Genomic DNA, 21,036 nt, shown 5'->3' on the forward strand with positions numbered 1-21,036 from the left:
AAAGGGTGTACTGATGTGGTTCTGGGAGAGAGAGAGAGAGAGAGAGAGAGAGAGAGTATTTTATATATTATCTACCTCACTTGCTTTGGCAATGTTAACACATGTTTCCCATGCCAATAAATCCCTTGAATTTAAATTGAAATTGAGAGAGAGAGAGAGAGAGAGAGAGAGAGAAATAACTTTTGTCCCTACATTTGTGTATGTTGACCTTACTCTCACCGTCTTTGTTTGACTGTCATCTCTGTCAATACCTTGCTAACTCTCTCTCACTCTCCCTCTCTCACTGATGTAACCTCGGGCAGAAATATCTAAGTGTGCACTGAACAAGTTCAGACAAAAAAGCAGAGAGTGAATGGTGGGAGGGTTCCAAGGACTGCCACTTTTAGGGAGGAATGCCATGAGGGAGACACCAGGGAAGAACAGCAAAGAGGGTGAGGATATGAAGAGGTAATACCGTCCACATCTGATTTCAGGGCTGCTCCTGGATGTGTGAGAGAGATTGAGTGTATTTGATGGAGTGTGTGCGGCTGTGCGCATGTGTGTGTTGGGGGGATAACAGTAGCAGTCAGTCACAGAGTGCTATCTCTCAACATCCCTTTAGGTCTGACTGTATTGACAGTGGTAAGTACCCCCATCTTTGAGTGAGTTCTGCATTTTAGCTAGTTCCACTATACACAACTGACCCGTTTAGCAGTTGGAGTTTGAAAAGTTCTTTTCATTCTCCCCCTCTTTCTCTGTCTCCTTTTCTGTCCCCATCTCTCCCATCCCAAAAGTCTTTCATGAGCAGTCTCACAGGGGCAGGGTTGTAACACAAGCCTCCTCTCTTTTGTCTCCATTCTTTTCCTTATCCTTTCATCTTTTTAAACATTCATGGAAAAAAGCTTTTAGTGAGATGGAAACCACTACCTTGGTAAAGAAAGAAAGAGTGTCTGAGAGACGCAGATACAGGGAAAAGGTAAAGCCTTCCTCTGCTCATCTACCAATTTATGGTTTCCTTTTCAACAACAAACTTCAAGGTGGACTGACTCAGTGGACGCGCTGTTCTCCAAGGTTAAAAGAACATAGGCTACATACTCAGCTGGCGCGAAGACCCATCTAGATGAACTGTCTGTCATAACTCCACTGTCTTCACAGTAGCCTAGGTCTCAGCTCTCAGCCATGGTTTCATCTTCACCAGTTTGTTGTCGAGTCGGTCAAACCTCAAACGTTGGCCTAAAGACCTACACAGTAGCCTAGTATACTAGACATGTGGTCTGGTATATGTCAGCTATCTTCAAACAATCAGAAGATAGCTGTCCAAAGTCATCCAAACACCTCAAATTGTGATTAGGTACACTATTTACAGGTAGGTTATGTGTTATATGCACTAGTTAACCTGACTTATATTCATCAGCACCCAACATGTCCCACCTCATCCAATTACCTCAATTTGTGATTAGGTACAGTACTTATAGGTATGTTGTGATGTGTTATACGTATTAGACAGTAGGCCTAGACAGTATGCGAGTTATGAACCTTAACCCAGTTTAGCCTCATGATTCCACAGGGAAAGGAAGGCTGAGGTAAAGGTAAATCATTGCTTAAATTATTATATTAAATCTATAATACTGTTTTTCTTTATCCCTAATAACCAGCAGTTAGGCTGTTTGGGGCTATACTTTTTCTATTGAGAAAACTTGGCATTTCGATATCCCTCTCACAGATGTTCCTCGTCCTGTTGTTTCTTCTGTGCTTTCTTTCCCCCTCTGTCCTTTACCCCTTTCAAAAAACTCGCTCGCCTCATCTTGTCCTCCCTCTCCTCCGCTCCAAAAGCAACCAGAAGCTATTCGCGTTTAGGCTACAGGCGGAGTTTTTGAGAACTGGGAAGAATTTGACAAACTTTGTTGATCCCAACGTAGCCTAAACGGACCGCAGCGCTTCGCTGCCAGTCGTTATAGGGACATCGATTAGTTTACTGTGTATGTCGACTTCAATTTAAATAAATTACAGTTGCTCTTTTCATGGAATATGAAGAACAACGTCAGGAGGATGAGATCTTGACCGAATCATGCATAGATCTTTCTTTTTTCTTTTATCAAACATCGCGTTGTCTGTCTCGTTTAAAGCGCGGTTAGGACGGAGCTGTTTTTGCATATTTATTTTTTCTTCCCGTCGTTTTTTAAAATGATTGTTGTTTAATTTAAACGGACATGGATAACTGATAGAATAAACATTTTTTTTGTGACGTGGGAAGTAAATTTGAATTGAATATGAAAACGTAACTTTTCCATTTAAACAATATTGAGTTTTACCACTTCGCCAACTCTCTCGGACCATTAGTCTATAACCAATGTGGTGTCAACTTGAAGGACGCGTGGTCCGGATCTCACCTAAACGGTACACATTTACTTGTCGTGTCCATTTTACAAACTGCAGTTCATGTATATGTTCATTTGTTTGCATATGTATTAACACGAGCTATGGACACTTTCGATTAATACATCTACTGTTGGGTTTGCCACAGCGCATTATTGGATAGCCTAATTTAATTCTCCATCACTGTTTTTTTTCCTCACAAGTATTCAGATATGATAACAGGCTATGATAACAGGCTACGGGTATAACCTAATCCTAATCTGCAGGTGTATGCTAGAGATCACAGAAATTGACAGGTCATCAGGCCAATTGATCCATAATCTACTGAAATCTTGCCTATAGTCTACTTTGTGGCAATTTTGGAGATTTAGGTTGTTGCTTACCTCTTGTTAAAAGTAATCAATGGCATTATATGCATGATGTCCCTGAAATATTAGACTACTATGACTATGTCCCTATACCAGTAGCAGAGTGCATTAAAGCCACAATCCTGAGTATGTGTTTCAGCCAAACATCAGACCCTTACTTGGTTTGGTAGATAGCTGAGAGATGGGGTTTAGAAAATGTAACCACTCTCGTATTCATAGTGGGGCTTTGAATGCAAGTACTGACAATCTATTGCATGCATGGTAGTTTAAAACATTTTCCAGCAATACATTGTTTGTTTACTGAAGTAAATAAGGCCCACTGTTGTGTTGTGATGGAGTAAGAAGACAGTTATATTAAAGTCATGAGGAATAATACATTATATACAAGAATCAATGGTTATATCATTCATTGAAATAGAAATAACCAAAGAACAGCAGAATTTGCCGTGAATACATGGCCCTTTGGGTGTAAATAATACAATGTGCACCACCTTCAGTTGGTTAAACGCTTAAGGAAAACGTTCTGTGTTTTTCAACGCCGATTAGGTAAGAACATGGTACCATATGGAATGTTTCCTTCATGGAGCCTCCCTTCTGGTAGACAGCTTAATTCACACTGCACTGCTGCTCTCCTTTCTTCCTATGGTCAGATTGACTGGCATTTATCCTTTGGGTCAGTGCCTGATTAGATTTGACAGGTCCTTGCATATTAATTTTTATGCTGTGTGTGTGTGCTTTTTTGTGTGTGGGGTGTGTGTGTCGTAACAAAAAATGTATCAACCCCCACCAAAAGATTTCCTTTATTTATAATCCACCTAATAATTCACATTTTGTGTTTCTATAGCAAACTGGCTCAAATTAAGATTCTGTGTGTGTGTGTGTGTGTGTGTGTGTGTGTGTGTGTGTGTGTGTGTGTGTGTATGTGTGTAAATGTGAACTGAAAAAATCTGTACACAGAGCCAAGCCAGAGAGAGCCCAGGGTAGATTATTTTCCTGATATAGCAAACTGGCTCGAATTAAGATTATGTGTGTGTGTGTGTGTGTGTGTGTGTGTGTGTGTGTGTGTGGTGTGTGTGTGTGTGTGTGTGTGTGTGTGTGTGTGTGTGTGTGTGTAAATGTGAACTGAAAAAGCTGTACACAGAGCCAAGGCCAGAGAGAGCCCAGGGTAGATACCCAGTTAGACTAAAGCGTGGAATGACACAATCATAGAATCCTAATTAATGGGCTGTTTGCACAGAAGGACTGCTAACCACTGTTATGTGCTCAAAACTCATGAGCACAAGGCTTTTACTCCATCTCAGGCCATACAGAGACAGAGAAAAACAAAGACAAACAACCTGCTGTAGTGTTTCCTCTGCTCTAGGCACAGCAGGTGTCACAGGCGTGAAGTTGACCTCTGTCACAGTTAGGCTATGAAGAAGTCTACACATTGCACTGACTAATCTGGTCTATGGACGGATTATTTCAGTACACACACACATGTCCATAAGGTTACGTGTTGACTCCAAAGAGATATGATTATCCCGGCTGGTCTGGGCCTTGACATAATGAATAATCTCAGACGGACAAATGGACACCCGGCCCATTACCCACACATAAAGGGGATTAGTTGTTAACAGGATAATTGCACAGTAGCCACTGCCAGGTGTGGAGCCAGCTTAATGGAATTCTCTTCTCACTGTTTTCTAACGGAGCCTCCCAGACTAATTCTAGCTTCCCAGTCTTATTCCTCTCCATCCTCTCTCTCACTCTTCCTTCTCTGTCATTTCAGACCCACAATATACTTCTCAGGTAACCATCTAAAAGATCATTCAAACCAACAACCATAAGGCACCTATCCCTAATCACCAGGTTTATTTGTGAGATTTAGGCCTAGCTGTAAGTTGTACGTGTGACTTTGTTGTAGCAGTGTTACTTTGTGTCTGTTTATTTGAAGATAATTTAAAAATGAGTATGTTTTTGAACTGTTGGGCAGTTAGGTTTTCTGTAGGAACTTGGGGGAGTGTTTTGGTTTGGTGTTAGAAGGTTTGTTTTGACAGGGTTTGGGGTTTGGATTGTTTGTTTGGATAATGTTTGGAGGTTTTGTAAATTAGTTGGGGAAATCTTGTGTTTTCTTATAGTTTTGAATCTGTGGTTTTGGGATGTTTTTTCTATAGACCGAGTGTGTTCGTTTGGGGGATTGGGATCTATTCATTTGTGAGATTGTTTGAGATTTGCTGGTTGGGACAGTGTTTGGGTCTTATCCAGACAGCTGAGGAGTGAGGAAGTCCTTGTCTGGCCATGCAGGGAGTGTAAATGGCTCGTGTCATTGTAGCAAATGGAGCATGATGATGAAAAGCTCCTGTGCCACAGAGTACACTGATATCAAATCAAATCAAATCAAATCAAATTTATTTATATAGCCCTTCGTACATCAGCTGATATCTCAAAGTGCTGTACAGAAACCCAGCCTAAAACCCCAAACAGCAAGCAATGCAGGTGGAGAAGCACGGTGGCTAGGAAAAACTCCCTAGAAAGGCCAATACCTAGGAAGAAACCTAGAGAGGAACCAGGCTATGTGGGGTGGCCAGTCCTCTTCTGGCTGTGCCGGGTGGAGATTATAACAGAACATGGTCAAGATGTTCAATGTTCATAAATGACCAGCATGGTCGAATAATAATAAGGCAGAACAGTTGAAACTAGAGCAGCAGCACAGTCAGGTGGAAGTTGAAACTGGAGCAGCAGCATGGCCAGGTAGACTGGGGACAGCAAGGAGTCATCATGTCAGGTAGTCCTGGGGCATGGTCCTAGGGCTCAGGTCAGTTGAAACTGGAACAGCAGCATGGCCAGGTGGACTGGGGACAGCAAGGAGTCATCATGTCAGGTAGTCCTGGGGCATGGTCCTAGGGCTCAGGTCCTCCGAGAGAGAGAAAGAAAGAGAGAAGGAGAGAATTAGAGAACGCACACTTAGATTCACACAGGACACCGAATAGGACAGGAGAAGTACTCCAGATATAACAAACTGACCCCAGCCCCCCGACACATAAACTACTGCAGCATAAATACTGGAGGCTGAGACAGGAGGAGTCAGGAGACACTGTGGCCCCATCCGAGGACACCCCTGATATGGTCTCCAGCGTGTGTCTGCCTGCCTGTCTGGTGTGTGTTCTCAGAAAACCTTACAACCAGCTCTTCCACTAAACACACACACAGCCTTAAAAGGTTGTTTTTATATACATGATGTCCATTTATAAAAATACATGGGGATCGTAATGCCACTGATTGAATAACTGACTGTTGTTCACCTCTCTCTGTCTCTGTCTCTCTGTCTCTGTCTCTGTCTCTGTCTCTGTCTCTGTCTCTGTCTCTGTCTCTGTCTCTGTCTCTGTCTCTGTCTCTGTCTCTGTCTCTGTCTCTCTGTCTGTGTTGTCTGTTGCCACGTCTGTTGCCACATGGCACAGTGCATGTTCATCTATAATTGACAGTGCTCTTCTGCAGCTCACCATCTGTCTGGGCTGGAACTAACCAGAACCCAGAATGGCACTTCAGGACACTTTATCTGCATACAGCACACAGCACACCTGTGTTTACGAACTTATGGATGGCCCTGTGCCAATAAGAGCAAACAGGTAAAGAGTCCTTTGATGTGATTTGTGTATCACCAGGGAACGAGGCCCACAGCATGCAAGCATAAATGCATGGCTGATGTGTCATCTAATGTCCCTGGTTCTTTTACTAATCACTACTGCATTGTGTCCCAGGTGTGGTCAGGTGTAGTGAATATCCTGTCATTTCTCTTTCTCTCACTGTATCCTTCTTTCTCCCACTCTGTCTAACTCTCTCACCTCCTATCTACCCCCCTCCCTATCTATCCCCCCCCCCCCCCCCCTTCTCAGTCTCCCCCTTCCCCTTTCTCAGTCTGCTGTCTGGTCTGGGGACACCTGAAGATAGCAGTAAACCCACATCACAGACATTCTGAGCATTCTACCTTTTTAAACTATTTCTAAATGTCCTCATCCCATTTTTCACACAACAACAGATAAATAGAAGTGACACATGACTCAGTCTTGGAAGTGGGTTCATCTTTTTCTGGGTGGATGCCATATGCTCTCCCAGAGGAATCCTCATAATCATGGTTGACTAGTCCTACATGATGTGTGACACCATCATGATATGCCACATATGTAGCAGGCCTCTTCAGACAAACGCGAACCAGAGGAAGGCATGTGTTGTTGCTGTACTGATCAGTGTTTCCCTTATATTCCTTTAACAGTGGCGCATAGCCGCTGCTAAATTGTTGGCGCCAAGTTCAGAGTGACAAGTTCAGAGCGACAAGTTACAACAAGTTACATATCTTCCTCAGATTCTCATCAGATCTTCCAAGAAACCTCCCAGGTAACTAGCTAGCTAGTTTGTAATCCTGGAAGTGCAGCCAACCATAGAGATAGTGCCCAAATCTAGTGCCCAAAATCCAGTTTGAGCATGGGCAGCGCCATTGAGGACTTTTACCATTTTGAAGTAGTCAACTGGGTGGGACTTCCTATGGGTTAAGGAAGGATCACATAATTCCATCCATGTTATCAGGAGGGGGGGATCAGCCATAACTGCAGGTGACAGTAAATCACCAACCTTGGCTTTATACCTGTTCAAACAACACACTCCAGGTGTCAGTATGCACTTTTTCAGTTTGTTTACCAACTCAGAAGTAGTAGAAGGAGAAAATTAACTATTCCAAAATGGAGATGGCCTCAATGGTGCTGTCCATGCTCTTACAGACGCCATAATGGGACAGATACAATGTTGAGTCCTCTAACTATCTCTATTAGCCATCCCTATTTATACAGATGTAGGTTCTTAATTTGATCGCCCTGCAGGACATTTTAAAACATGTTGTGTATTTGAGGTTTAAAAGGGCTGCTGAAGTTTGTAATTTCCACTTTGAAATTTCAGACTGATTTTTCGTAAAGGGAAAATCATCAATCCCTACAAAAATGTCCATTAATTATAATCCACATAATAATTAAAATGTCCTGTTGCTGCAGGATAATTATAATCAACATAATAATTTACATTTCCTGTAGCTGCAGGATTATTTTCCTGCTGTAGCAAACTGGCTCAAATTAAGATCCTACATGTGTAGATGTATGTAATAATTATGATACAGTAACTTTACGCTAGCTAAATTATTTTTAGGGTTCATATAGAATTGGCTGGTGATGTCATTGAGGTCATGAGATAAAAGGAAACTGTCCTCGATTTTCAGAAGAGTTCTAAAGGAAGAGGACATAATTACATTTTGGAGTAGAATGTCCTTTCAAAAAATCCTTAATGTTACACTTTTACATGAAACTACATGAAAGTTGACATACTAATATGACATTGAAGCTCAGTCAATAGAATATTATTGTAGTACCATATTATCTTGAAAACGTATCAAGTTGAATATGATGGTCTGCTTTGCCCTCTGGTGGCAGGTGTGAGTGAGAGGATAGAGGATCGGGGAATTGGTTAAAACCACATTTTATTGGTCACATACACGTGTTCGGCAGATGTTATTGCGGGTGTAGTGAAATGCTTGTGTATCTAGCTACAACAGTGCAATAATATCTAACAAGTAATATCTAACAATTTCACAACAATACAAACAAAACACACAAATCCAAAGTAAAGGAATGGAATTAAGAATATATAAATATTTGGACAAGAAATGTCAGAGCGGCATAGACTAAGATACAGCAGAGTAGAATAGAATACAGTATATACATATGAGATGAGTAATGCAATATGTAAACATTATTAAAGTGGCCAGTGTTCCCTTATTAAAGTGACCAGTGTTCCCTTATTAAAGTGACCAGTGTTCCCTTATTAAAGTGACCAGTGTTCCCTTATTAAAGTGACCAGTGTTCCCTTATTAAAGTGACCAGTGTTCCCTTATTAAAGTGACCAGTGTTCCCTTATTAAAGTGACCAGTGTTCCCTTATTAAAGTGACCAGTGTTCCCTTATTAAAGTGACCAGTGTTCCCTTATTAAAGTGACCAGTTTTCCCTTATTAAAGTGACCAGTGTTCCCTTATTAAAGTGGCCAGGGATTTCAAGTATATGTATATAGGGCAACAGCCTCTAAGGTGCTACTGATGGCTACAGTATTTAACAGTCTGATGACCTTGAGATAGAAGCTGTTTTTCAGTCTCTCGGTCCCAGCTTTGATGCACCTGTACTGAGCTCGCCTTCTGGATAGTGGGGAACAGGCAGTGGCTCGGGTGGTTGTTGTCTTTGATGATCATTTTTGGCCTTCCTGTGACATCTGGTGCTGTAGGGCAGGTAGTTTGCCCCTGGTGATGCGTTGGGAAGACCGTACCACCCTCTGAAGAGCCCTGCGGTTGCGTGCGTTGCAGTTGCCGTACCAGGTGGTGATACAGTCAGACAGGATGCATCTGTAAAGGTTTGTGAGGGTTTTAGGTATCAAGACAAATTTGTTCAGCCTCCTGAGGTTGATGAGGCGCTGTTGTGCCTTCTTCACCACACTGTCTGTGTGGGTGGACCATTTCAGGGTGTCAGTGACGTGTATGCCGAGGAACTTGAAGCTTTCCACCTTCTCCACTGCGGTCCCGTCAGTGTGGATAGGGGGGTGCTCCCGCTGCTGTTTCCTAAAGTCCACAATAAGATTTGTGTTGTTGACATTACGTGAGAGGTTATTTTCCTGGCACCACACTCCCAGGGCGCTCACCTCCTCCCTTTAGGCTGTCTCATCATCCCTTTAGGCTGTCTAATCAGTCCTACTACTGTTGTGTCGTCTGCAAACTTGATGATTGAGTTAGAGGCATGCGTGGCCACGCAGTCATGTGTGAACATGGAGTATAGGATGGGGCTGAGCACACACTCTTGTGGGGCCCCTGTGTTGAGGATCAGTGAAGTGGAGGTGTTGTTTCCTACCTTCAAACCTGGGGGCCCCAAGCTTAATGATGAGCTTGGAGGGTACTATGATGTTGGATACTGAGCTATAGTCAATGAAAAGCATTCTTACGTAGGTATTCCTCTTGTCCAGATGTTATAGGGCAGTGCGATGGCGATTGCATCATCTGTGGATCTATTGAGGCGGTAAGCAAATTTAAGTGGGTCTAGGGTGTCAGGTAAGGTAGAGGTGATATGATCCTTGACTAGTCTCTCAAAGCACTTCATGATGACAGAAGTGAGTGCTACGGGGCGATAGTCATTTAGTTTAGTTACCTTTGCTTTCTTGGGTACAGGAACAATGGTGGACATCTTGAAGGAAGTGGGGACAGCAGACTGGGATAGGGAGAGTTTGAATATGTCCGTAAACACTCCAGCCAGCTGGTCTGCACATGCTCTTTTTTATTTTATTTTTATTTGACCTTTATTTAACTGGGCAAGTCAGTTAAGAACAGATTCTTATTTTCAATGAAGGCCTAGGAACAGTGGGTTAACTGCCTGTTCAGGGGCAGAACGACAGATTTGTACCTTGTCAGCTCGGGGATATGAACTTGCAACCTTTCGGTTACTAGTCCAATGCTCTAACCACTAGGCTACCCTGCCGCTCTGAGGACGCGGCTTGGGATGCGGTCTGGGCCGGCAGCCTTGCAAGGTTTAACACGCTTAAAAGTCTTACTCAAGTTAGCCACGGAGAAGGAGAGCCCACAGTCCTTGGTAGCGGGCCACGTCGGTGGCACAGTGTTATCCTCAAAGCGTGCGAAGAAGGTGTTTAGCTTCTCTGGAAGTTATAGGGAAGCGGTTAAAGGTTTATCTGGTATCACTCATCATTCATCATTGTGTTCAAAGGAGGTTGTGATGTAAACTTTCAGAGAATTGGCCAAGGGCCAGAATTTTCTGGAGCCTTTGAGAAGAAAAACTGTTCTTCAAGTATTTCTGGTTTCACTTTTAAAATGTTCTAAGTTCAGAATCTGTCACAACAACAATTAAGTGATTAGTTCAGTTATTACTGTGAAATTCCTTATTTTCTGCCACAAGGCAAAACATTTATTGGATCAAAGTTGCGTATTTACTCGTATGCACATGTATGTTTTTGCAAACTGATATGCACCAAACCAAATCTGTTTATAGAATTGACCACTTCGCACACAACCATAGATTGTGCACAGAGGACCAACTGCAACCTCAAACATTTGATGTTTTACGCCCTTAAAAGTTGAAAAAAGCCTTTCGAAACCCTAAGGCCTCATTATGACTGCTTGAGTTGTAATTAATTTCCTTTGGCGGTGAGATTAATGACCCACAGTCGACACACATAGCAGGATTATAGAGGCTCCATTTGAAGGCCAACAACCGGGCAGGCAACCGGGCAGCCAACCAGGCAGGCAACCGGGCAGCCAACCAGGCAGGCAACCGGGCAGCCAACCAGGCAGGCAACCGGGCAGCCAACCAGGCAGGCAACCGGGCAGCCAACCAGGCAGGCAACCGGGCAGGCAGGGGATCTGTTCTGCTGCATATCCATTGTCCCACAGTCTCCTCACATCGATAAACTGATCTTTCTGCAGAGTTAACAGCAGAAACAGCTCTACTTCTAGAGTTAACCGTTAAGCTACAGGTTAGCACCAGTAAAAAGGCTTGTTTTACCTTTTCATGAGAGTTCCACATTTACTATATTGAACACTGTTTTAACCCCATTTCTCTTCTCTCCTCTTTCTCTCTCTCCCCATACCTGTCTCTCCATCCTCAGTTGATACGTGTTGGGAGTGATGCACTGGCTTCCCCTGGTTGCCATGGTGATCGCTTCGGCCCTGCCCTTCCCTCACAGCCCTGTGACCAGTACTGTTGCTGCGATGACAGAGCCCGGCAGTAGCCTGGACAACCACACAGAGGACATCGATGACTCTTCCAGTCGCTCCCCCGGATCTTACTCCACACGTCCAGCTCCTCAGGCCTCTGTGGACTACAACTCCCACAATAATGTCAAGAAAGACTACAATAAGCCCTCCATAATTAAAGAGGAGGTGAAAACTTTGAAAGGGAAGCGAAAACAACAAAGTTATCTGTCAAAAAGCTATTTTCCTACAGAAAACACGAACAGCGTTGGTTTAAATAAATATTCTAACACTGATGGAGGAAAACTCAGGAGCACCAATGGCAGCAGTCATCAGGACTACCCCTCCCAGGAGAACTATGTACTAGGGGACTATAAACCAGACAGCAGCAGAGCTGGTGATGACAGCAGCTTTAGAGACATGGCTCAGAAGGAAAACCATCATCACTCTCTAGACCCCAGGACCGATGAACAGGATCTCAGACCTCCCAACATGTATGTGGTGGAAACTTACAAACCGTCCACTAATGCTGGACACCACAGTAAAACTGGGCCACATCCCTCCAGTCAGAGGACCCCGCAGAGAGCAGAGGCTAGGACAGAGAGCAGTGATAACAGGGGAGAGGAGGGGAGGGAGGGTGGGCCTGGGGGAAGGGCTGGGAAAGGTCCAGATCTGTCAGAGGAAGGAATGGAAGTAGGACTAGGGTTAGGGCTGGGTCAGGGGCTGGGAGGTGTAAAGGAGAAGCAAGAGCTGCTGTTTCTAGATGCACACCCACGGGTCCTTTTCTCTTCCTCTCCTCCAGAGCACCCACCCCTCCTCCTCATGCTGGAGTCAGGCATGTTGCCCATAGAAGGAGAGGACAAGGAGGAGGAGGAGGAGGAGGAGGATGTGTCGGACGCAGACGGACACATGGAGGGTCATGGGGACAGAGAGATGGACAGGAGTGTGCCGCTGAGCTGGGTGGACACTCTCAGGGGGGCCAGGGAGCCCCCTCTCCCCGCCCCCAGGCACAAGCGCTCGCACTTGTCCCACACCAGGCGGGGTGAGATGCCGGTGTGCGAGTCGGAGAGTGTGTGGGTAACGGACAAGACGACGGTCATCGACGATAGGGGTAAAACGGTCAACATCGTTCCAGAGATCAAGACAGTCAAGGGGGCGTTTAAGCAGTACTTCTATGAGACTCGCTGCCTCCAGGAGGGGCAGCAGAGGGGCGGTGGGCCGCAGCGGGAGGCAGGGGGGGCAGGGGCCTCGGCAGCAGGAACAGGGACAGGACCCGTAGGTGTGTCCGGGGCCAGCTGCCGGGGCGTGGACATCAGACAGTGGGTGAGTCAGTGTAAGGCCAAGGACACATATGTCCGAGCCCTCACTGTTGACAACAACGGTCTGCAGGGCTGGAGGTGGGTCCGCATCAACTCGTCCTGTGTGTGTGTCCTACTGTCCAGAGTAACCAGGAAAAACAGAGGAAGGGAGTGAGGGCAGGAGATGGAGGAAAGGTGGAGAGGATCATGTGGAAGAAATGTTAACACAGATAATGCTTGGGACATTGGATGTAATGTCAGTGAGACAGTAGGTGTTACTTTATAGGCCAGGGTGCCTCTTCCCCAGAGCGACTTACATTGGTGCATTCTTCTTATGATAGCTGCACTCTTACAAAAAAGGGTTCCAAAAGGGTTCTTCGGCTGTCCTCATAGGAGAACACTTTTTAGTTCTAGGTAGAACCCTTTTTGAGGTTCTATGTAGAACCCTCTGTGGAAAGGGTTCTACCTGGAACCAAAATGGGTTCTTCAAAGGGTTCTCCAATGGGGACAGCCAAAGAACCCTTAGGTTTTAGATAGCACTTTCTTTAACGAGTATAGGCGAGACAACCCCTCCACCCATCACGGGCTCAGTGAGAGTGACTACACAAAAACAATAAAACCTCAACAATACAACTTAGGGAAACTATCATATCAAAATTGTGATTTTAGAAAAGTACTGTTTGTTTCATAATTGTCTTCATGTCATACATGTTATTGCTGAGTAATACTGTATGTAACCATGAGTTTTAAATTAATATATTTCTTTATATATGAGTACAATATGTGAACAGTATGCTTTTATGTATGAAAGTATGTATATTTATAGAGAAAGGTACGTGGAATGATAGGTTTGTTGTTGTTACATGATTCCAGCCTCTGGCGTCTGGCCTCTGCTCTGAATGGGAGAGGAAGGGACTGGCAGCACCTAGTGATTTAGCCTGATACTGCTCAACACTCCATACTGAGCACTGACCATCCCCAGTCCTCCTTTGTGAAGTCTCACAGAGAACATTATCACTGAGTGCTTTAATAGTAAGATAGAGAGGAGAATTGAGCCATGTATACTGTGAGCACAATGCTGGGTGTCATCATGATGCCCATACTGTTGTCATGAGAGCAACAGTCCATTTACAGTGTAGCCAGTCATATGTGATCAGAACATTTGAGTGACCAATAGAAACCATGCAGCAGTGTGACAACCACAGAAGCATTTTATCTCTATCTCTCCCTGTAGTTAGATCATTAGATGATTGAAGAATTCCATTCGCCTCAGTTTGCAGTTTGAACTCTGCACTCTATAGTATATGCAGTACAACATATTTATACATCTGGATTTTTGTAATACACGTATGTATATTGTAAAGGCCTGTTTCTTATTCCATAAGTAAAAGATAAACTATTATAACTTATTTTATCATGATTTTTATGCATAATGGTCTTTCCCGGCAAGTGTCAATGGTGTGATCTATCGGTGTGTGTTGTCTCTCTTTCTGTCATATACACATACAGTATATACATGCTGAACATTGTTCTCACAAATACACAAACCACTGCCTCCTCCCCTCACACTCTCCTGTTGTCTACATTCGTGCCAACCCCAGGTACACAAAGTGAGAACACACACATTGGGATGTGTTGTGCCACGAGTCCACTTTATTTTGTCTTTTTATCACCATCATCTTTATTACTGTTTATTTTGCAGGTGTTATTTTCAATTTGTATTATCATCTTTGTCATTCATTTTTTTTCTTCCAATCTTAACACAATTTGTTTTCAAAATGTACACATACAGTAGCATATTTTAATGACCATTTTTAATGTTTCATATTTACTTTTCAAATTAGGTCAAATTAAATTAGTAAGAATTAAGTATTAAATGAACATGTACATACAATTATTCAATACATACATACATAACGAAAATAAATATAGTTATCATAAAAACATACAAATAAAAATACACACATTTTACAAATTGTTCCCCAGGCTTTCATCCTCATAGGTTACATTTCTACAGATATATGTGTATCATCTTCACCCCCCAAAGTTGACTTCATTGTCATCTTGGTTGTTTGACATGCATCGTAACACAGAAGCTAAAGGTTTTTCTTGACTTCCAACAGTCTCTTCTCTCTTCCTGGATCTGCTCATCATCCTTCCTCTCTTGGTTTCTGTTATGGCTTGCGTGCAGTAAATTAATCGTCTCCATCCTCTTTTCTTCTGGTCACTTTGACTGTTTTATCTCACCTTCGTCACACCTCCATCTTTCCCCTCGTCTTCCAGGGGCACCCAATGAACCTGAGCTGATGATGAGAGCTGTAAAGTCCACCACATCTAGAAAGCCATTACCCTGGGCTTTGTACTAGACCTGCAGTATGTAACCTGGCTTCAACAACATGTCCCCCCACTCTAATTTAGCTGGCTTTAGTGGGTACCTACAAATGACATCACAGCTGTATGGCCCCCAAATCCCATCTTATCCCCGCTGCTGTGGCCCCCGATATCCCATCTTATCCCCGCTGCTGTGGCCCCCAAATCCCATTTTATCCTCGCTGCTGTGGCCCCCCATCCCATCGTATCCTCGCTGCTGTGGACCCCCATCCCCTCAACCCCGCTGCTGTGGCCCACCCATCCCATCGTATCCTCGCTGCTGTGGCCCCCATCCCATCGTATCCTCGCTGCTGTGGCCCCCCATCCCATCGTATCCCTGCTGCTGTGGCCCCCCATCCCATCGTATCCCCGCTGCTGTGGCCCCCCATCCCATCGTATCCCCGCTGCTGTGGCCCCTCCATCCCATCGTATCCTCGATGCTGTGGCCCCCCATCCCATCGTATCCTCGCTGCTGTGGACCCCCATCCCATCGTATCCCTGCTGCCGTGGCCCCCCATCCCATCGTATCCCCGCTGCTGTGGCCCCCCCATCCCATCGTATCCCCGCTGCTGTGGCCCCCCATCCCATTGTATCCCCGCAGCTGTGGCCCCTCCATCCCATCGTATCCTCGCTGCTATGGCCCCCAAATCCCATCTTATCCCCGCTGCTGTGGCCCCCCATCCCATCGTATCCTTGCTGCTGTGGCCCCCCAACCTATCGTATCGTAACTGCTGTGGCCCGGCCTTTGATCTTCACAATAGATTCCATTCAAAAGAGATTACACTAGAGCCTCTCAGCTTTCAAGGTGCCAATGGATAAACCATGAGTAGAGGAGCGGCTTGCTGCCGCTCTGATGTGGCTGGAGCCAAGATGGCGGCCTGAATGGGGACATGGTTTTACTGCAGCACTCTAACCAACTTAGTAGAACCACTGACAGCACCATAGAAGGTAACAGATAGAGAGCCACAATGGGTGACATTGGATATCAGTCTCCTCCTCCTCAGCACACAACTCCACATCGCACAATCACATATTGAGACAGAACAAAGAGAGAGATAAAACAGTCGTCCTGCCTCATCCTACCCCTCTATCCATGTACGTACAGTATATATCCTGTCAATATTTCATACATTCTTCATGTTCTTTTCCCTTGGTTGTTTCTCCATCTCTGTCATTTCTTCTTTATCTCTGTTATTGCAGAATGGTCAGACCAATAGATTTATATTTAATAAATGTATATATTCATTGCTTCTCTGCTGCTTTCCCCTCCTGTGAATGAATGAGAGGAGGGCAGTCCAGTCGTGATCCAGTCACCATGGCCCTGAGGAAAAACACAGGATTACTCTCACGCACACAACTGTCCTCCTGACTTCACTCAAACCAAATCCCCATCAACCAATGAACCAAGCCCACCGCTAAAGACCTCACCCACAAACAATTATATAACCAAAGCTCACAACACAGCACCACAACAAACAATGTAGCTTGAAAACAAGTCAAACCACTTCAATATGCACACATGCAAGCTATCTGGCATGCCTGAAGGTTTTATTGCAAATCAAACCATGAGAAAACTCTAACTAGCTACTACATGTGTTTAATGTGTTGGTTGAGGGCTTCTCACCTCCGTGTCCTTCAGCAAGAGTATGTCCTGACTGAGGCTACCTCACCGCGAGGCCCAGAGTTCACTAAGCGAGAAGGAGAGAAACATCAAAATAACGACTAAATAGCATTGAACTTTTCAATGATGTACTGTTATAAAGTTGTGGGAGGGGGAATTTGTTGTTGCCTTGCCCTCTGAACCTGCTGTGTCCTGTAGGAGCGAGCCACTGGAGGTTTTGCATAGGAATATCCAAGCTAATGCCATCAGTGTTGGAACAAGCCCAATAATGGACTGAAGGAGCCTAATGTTACTCCTTATAGTCCTAGGACCTTACATGTTCTGTTTATAGGCAAAATACTTCATCTAAACGTGATTCGACTCTCATTTGTGATAAGATTTTAGAAACACAACGCCCTCTACTTTCATGTCACATCAAAATAATTTCACAAAGGCAAAATATACACTTACTGTAGACTATTTTAACTGGTATTAAAACAGTTGAACCGACAGTATCTTTCAGTGACAACACGTTTGTGGCGTCCGTCTTCCTTTTACACACAGTTGTTCTGAGACGCCGAATGCTAATTAGCACAGGTAGTCTACTCAGTCTTCTCTGTCAAGCGCTGTAACATTGGAAATATGGCCGTGTGGGAACCCTATAAATGTGTGTAGTAATTGAACCGTTTGTTTTTAGAAAATGATTTCTCGCTGATATGAAAGACAAGTTCCTTATGTTTCGAAAACTGTACCGCAAGCGATGCGTGTTAACGTTTAGAACAAGCGATGCGTGTTAACGTTTAGAACAAGCGATGCGTGTTAACATTTAGAACAAGCGATGCGTGTTAACATTTAGAACAAGCGATGCGTGTTAACGTTTAGAACAAGCGATGCGTGTTAACGTTTAGAACAAGCGATGCGTGTTAACGTTTAGAGCAAGCGATGCGTGTTAACGTTTAGAACAAGCGATGCGTGTTAACGTTTAGAACAAGCGATGCGTGTTAACGTTTAGAACAAGCGATGCGTGTTAACGTTTAGAACAAGCGATGCGTGTTAACGTTTAGAGCAAGCGATGCGTGTTAACGTTTAGAACAAGCGATGCGTGTTAACGTTTAGAACAAGCGATGCGTGTTAACGTTTAGAACAAGCGATGTGTGTTAACGTTTAGAACAAGCGATGCGTGTTAATGTTTAGAACAAGCGATGCGTGTTAATGTTTAGAACAAGCGATGCGTGTTAACGTTTAGAGCAAGCGATGCGTGTTAACGTTTAGAACAAGCGATGCGTGTTAACGTTTAGAACAAGCGATGCGTGTTAACGTTTAGAACAAGCGATGCGTGTTAACGTTTAGAACAAGCGATGCGTGTTAACGTTTAGAGCAAGCGATGTGTGTTAATGTTTAGAACAAGCGATGTGTGTTAACGTTTAGAACAAGCGATGTGTGTTAACGTTTAGAGCAAGCGATGCGTGTTAACGTTTAGAACAAGCGATGTGTGTTAACGTTTAGAGCAAGCGATGCGTGTTAACGTTTAGAACAAGCGATGTGTGTTAATGTTTAGAACAAGCGATGTGTGTTAACGTTTAGAACAAGCGATGTGTGTTAATGTTTAGAACAAGCGATGTGTGTTAATGTTTAGAACAAGCGATGTGTGTTAGCGTTTAGAACAAGCGATGTGTGTTAATGTTTAGAACAAGCGATGTGTGTTAATGTTTAGAACAAGCGATGTGTGTTAACGTTTAGAACAAGCGATGTGTGTTAATGTTTAGAACAAGCGATGTGTGTTAACGTTTAGAGCAAGCGATGTGTGTTAATGTTTAGAACAAGCGATGTGTGTTAACGTTTAGAACAAGCGATGTGTGTTAATGTTTAGAACAAGCGATGTGTGTTAATGTTTAGAACAAGCGATGTGTGTTAATGTTTAGAACAAGCGATGTGTGTTAATGTTTAGAACAAGCGAGGCTTTTAACAAAACTTCCCCAGACAGAAAAAACTCTCATCAATCGTTAGTAAGCTTCTATGAATGGGGTACATCTGAACATACTCGCATGTGACACTGGTCTTACACTTCTTCTCTAATGTAACATGCAACCCGCTTCTAGACAAAGTCAGTTGTTTTTCTCGATGAATAAATCAGTATGACTAGCCCATAGTAAATATGTTTTATCCAGGGTTTTAAGGGGTCATAAATTGTCCAAAGCGTGACCTTCTGAGTGGTAATAGAAGAATAGCCCTGGAGGTGTAAGAAGCGGAACAAATAGGAATCTGAGAGCCAAAGGGAAGGGTAAGGGAAGGGTCAGAGGTTAGGGGGAGAGGTCATCCTTCTCACCGTCACTCTGAACCTTTCTCAGGGTCACGGAGGGTGTGGAGATGGCGGAGGCACGGAAGTTAGCAGGCAGGTTCTCCGATGAGTCCGAGGTCACCCCCCTAAGGTCCTTCTCCCTGAACATCTTCCTCCAGGAAGGGGAGCGGGTGAACGTCTTAGTCCCATCCTAATGGAGGGGGGGTAGAGAGAAGGGGGGAAATGGGGAGAGAAAAGAGGGGGGAGGGGAGAGAGAGAAATAAAGAAAAAAAGGTTATGTCTGTCAACATTGTCAAACTGTCAAGTTAGAAAGAATGACTTGTATGAGGTGGAAAATGCAGTCTTCACATAGTCTCTGAACTAAGCCTACTGTGTTCTTTAATACCTCATCTGGTCTTCTCTCTGTTCCCATAGAGATGAGGGAGTTGTATTCCTTCTCTAGGAGTTGTCTGGCCTAGAGGAGAGATGTGAGAGGAGGGAGTACAGATTAGAATCAGGCTAGTCACTTCATTTGATATAGACTACTATCAGTTTCACCTGCATGCCTGAGATACAACTGTCATCCACCAGCCAGCTGTTAGCCTGGGGATGCTGTTACTGAGATACAACTGTCATCCACCAGCCAGCTGTTAGCCTGGGGACGCTGTTACTGAGATACAGCTGTCATCCACCAGCCAGTAGTTAGCCTGGGGACGCTGTTACTGAGATACAACTGTCATCTACCAGCCACTGAGGACGCTGTTACTGAGATACAACTGTCATCTACCAGCTACTGGGGAAGATGTTACTGGGATACAACTGTCATCTACCAGCTACTGGGAAAGATGTTACTGAGATACAACTGTCATCTACCAGCCAGCAGTTAACCTGGGGACGCTATTACTGAGATACAACTGTCATCTACCAGCCACTGAGGACACTGTTACTGAGATACAGCTGTCATCTACCAGCCATTGGGGACGCTGTTACTAAGAACGCTGTTACTGAGATACAACTGTCATCTACCAGCCACTGGGGACGATGTTACTGAGATACAACTGTCATCTACCAGCCACTGGGGACGCTGTTACTGAGATACAACTGTCATCTACCAGCCACTGAGGACGATGTTACTGAGATACAACTGTCATCTACCAGCCACTGGGGACGATGCTACTGAGATACAACTGTCATCCACCAGCCAGCAGTTAGCCTGGGGACGCTGTTACTGAGATACAGCTGTCATCAACCAGCCAGCAGTTAACCTGGGGACGCTGTTACTGGGAAACAGCTGTCATCCACCAGCCAGCAGTTAGCCTGGGGACGCTGTTACTGAGATACAACTGTCATCCACCAGCCACTGGGGACACTGTTACTGAGATACAGCTGTCATCTACCAGCCCGCAGTAAGCCTGGGGACGCTGTTACTGAGATACAACTGTCATCCACAAGCCAGCAGTTAGCCTGGGGACGCTGTTACTGAGATACAGCTGTCATCCACCATCCAGCAGTTAGCCTGGGGATGATGTTACTGAGATACAACTGTCATCCACAAGCCAGCAGTTAGCCTGGGGACGCTGTCACTGAGATACAGCTGTCATCTACCAGCCACTGAGGACGCTGTTACTGAGATACAACTGTCATCTACCAGCCACTGAGGACGATGTTACTGAGATACAACTGTCATCAACCAGCCACTGGGGACGATGCTACTGAGATACAACTGTCATCCACCAGCCAGCAGTTAGCCTGGGGACGCTGTTACTGGGAAACAGCTGTCATCCACCAGCCAGCAGTTAGCCTGGGGACGCTGTTACTGAGATACAGCTGTCATCAACCAGCCAGCAGTTAACCTGGGGACGCTGTTACTGGGAAACAGCTGTCATCCACCAGCCAGCAGTCAGCCTGGGGACGCTGTTACTGAGATACAACTGTCATCCACCAGCCACTGGGGACACTGTTACTGAGATACAGCTGTCATCTACCAGCCCGCAGTAAGCCTGGGGACG

At 44.6% G+C, this 21,036-nt stretch overlaps 2 protein-coding genes across 3 annotated transcripts in view; one reads left to right on the plus strand and one right to left on the minus strand.

The window, feature by feature from the left end:
• The first annotated feature begins 1,805 nt into the window (after positions 1-1,805).
• Positions 1,806-14,181, plus strand: LOC109897408 (uncharacterized). Its single transcript, XM_020491904.2, has 2 exons — positions 1,806-2,376; positions 11,397-14,181. Exon 2 carries the CDS (start codon positions 11,416-11,418, stop codon positions 12,952-12,954), a length of 1,539 nt encoding a protein of 512 aa, XP_020347493.1. The 5' UTR covers positions 1,806-2,376; positions 11,397-11,415; the 3' UTR covers positions 12,955-14,181.
• Positions 14,182-14,519: 338 nt separating this feature from the next.
• LOC109897635 (liprin-alpha-3) overlaps positions 14,520-21,036 on the minus strand; it is a 37,624-nt gene continuing 31,107 nt past the window's right edge. For both annotated transcript variants that reach the window (XM_031827874.1, XM_031827873.1), the window contains exons 29-32: positions 19,434-19,502; positions 19,076-19,238; positions 16,774-16,837; positions 14,520-16,470 (exon numbers count right to left, since the gene is read on the minus strand). In XM_031827874.1, the coding sequence (XP_031683734.1) occupies positions 16,785-16,837; positions 19,076-19,238; positions 19,434-19,502 (285 nt within the window). In that variant the 3' untranslated portion in view covers positions 14,520-16,470; positions 16,774-16,784. The remainder of the gene's footprint in view (positions 16,471-16,773; positions 16,838-19,075; positions 19,239-19,433; positions 19,503-21,036) is intronic.

The sequence above is a fragment of the Oncorhynchus kisutch genome, linkage group LG6 (assembly GCF_002021735.2).
Source record: "Oncorhynchus kisutch isolate 150728-3 linkage group LG6, Okis_V2, whole genome shotgun sequence".
Lineage (NCBI taxonomy): Eukaryota > Metazoa > Chordata > Actinopteri > Salmoniformes > Salmonidae > Oncorhynchus > Oncorhynchus kisutch.